This window comes from Charadrius vociferus, unplaced genomic scaffold (assembly GCF_000708025.1).
Source record: "Charadrius vociferus isolate BGI_N301 unplaced genomic scaffold, ASM70802v2 scaffold682, whole genome shotgun sequence".
Lineage (NCBI taxonomy): Eukaryota > Metazoa > Chordata > Aves > Charadriiformes > Charadriidae > Charadrius > Charadrius vociferus.
The window spans coordinates 23,971-24,731 of NW_009647227.1; the positions used below are offsets into that span (position 1 = coordinate 23,971).

Consider the following 761-nt stretch of genomic DNA (forward strand, 5'->3'; position numbering starts at 1 on the left):
AGGTAACGGGGGCAGAGCCGAGGTCCTGCCGCCCCGAGCCGTCCGGAAAGCGCGCGAGGGGACGGGGATGCAGTTGGGGGCTTTCTCTGGCTGATGGCATTGAGCGCTCAGCATGTTGGGGTGCAGGATAGCATTTTTGTGGTGCCTGGGTTTTTCCCTGGACTGCAGCGTGGTGGGGAGCTCACTGCAGCCCGGCGTGTGGGTGCGAATCGGTGCCAGCGCGCCGGGCGATGCTGACCTCTGCGCTCGGCCGATGAGCCCATCACGGTGGGATTTTCGAGTCCGGCCGAGTTTTTGGGGTCCTCGCTCCCCACTGGCAGCTTCCTGGGCCGGTGGGTCACGGGGGCTGTGTGTGTGCTGTGCCTGCAGGTATGGCGTTGAAAAGTGGGCTGCCCCCGCAGCCGCTGAAACCTTCCATCAAGGTGGAGCCGCAGAGCCATTACAACGCCTTCAAGTACAACGGCAACGCGGTGGTGGAGAGCTACTCGGTGCTGGGGAGCTGCCGGCCCTCCGACCCGTACAGCATGAACAGTGTTTACTCTTACCATTCCTACTATGCACAGCCCAATCTGCCTTCCGTGAACGGGTTTCACTCCAAGTTCGCGCTTCCCTCCTTCGGGTATTACGGTTTTTCCAGCAACCACGTGTTCCCCTCGCAGTTTCTGAATTACGGGGCGCCCGAGAGGAGCGGGAGCAGCTGGGTGAGCAATGGCTACGAGAAGAAGCCTGAGATCCCAGCGTTGCAGGAGAACCTCAACCAC

The 761-nt window shown here is 61.8% G+C and overlaps 1 protein-coding gene across 1 annotated transcript in view; it reads left to right on the forward strand.

Moving 5' to 3' along the window:
• The window catches only part of TET3 (tet methylcytosine dioxygenase 3), a 12,103-nt gene that overhangs the window by 10,090 nt on the left and 1,252 nt on the right, over nucleotides 1-761 (forward strand). The window contains exon 11 of the mRNA XM_009879816.1: nucleotides 321-761. Within this exon, the coding sequence (XP_009878118.1) occupies nucleotides 321-761 (441 nt within the window). The remainder of the gene's footprint in view (nucleotides 1-320) is intronic.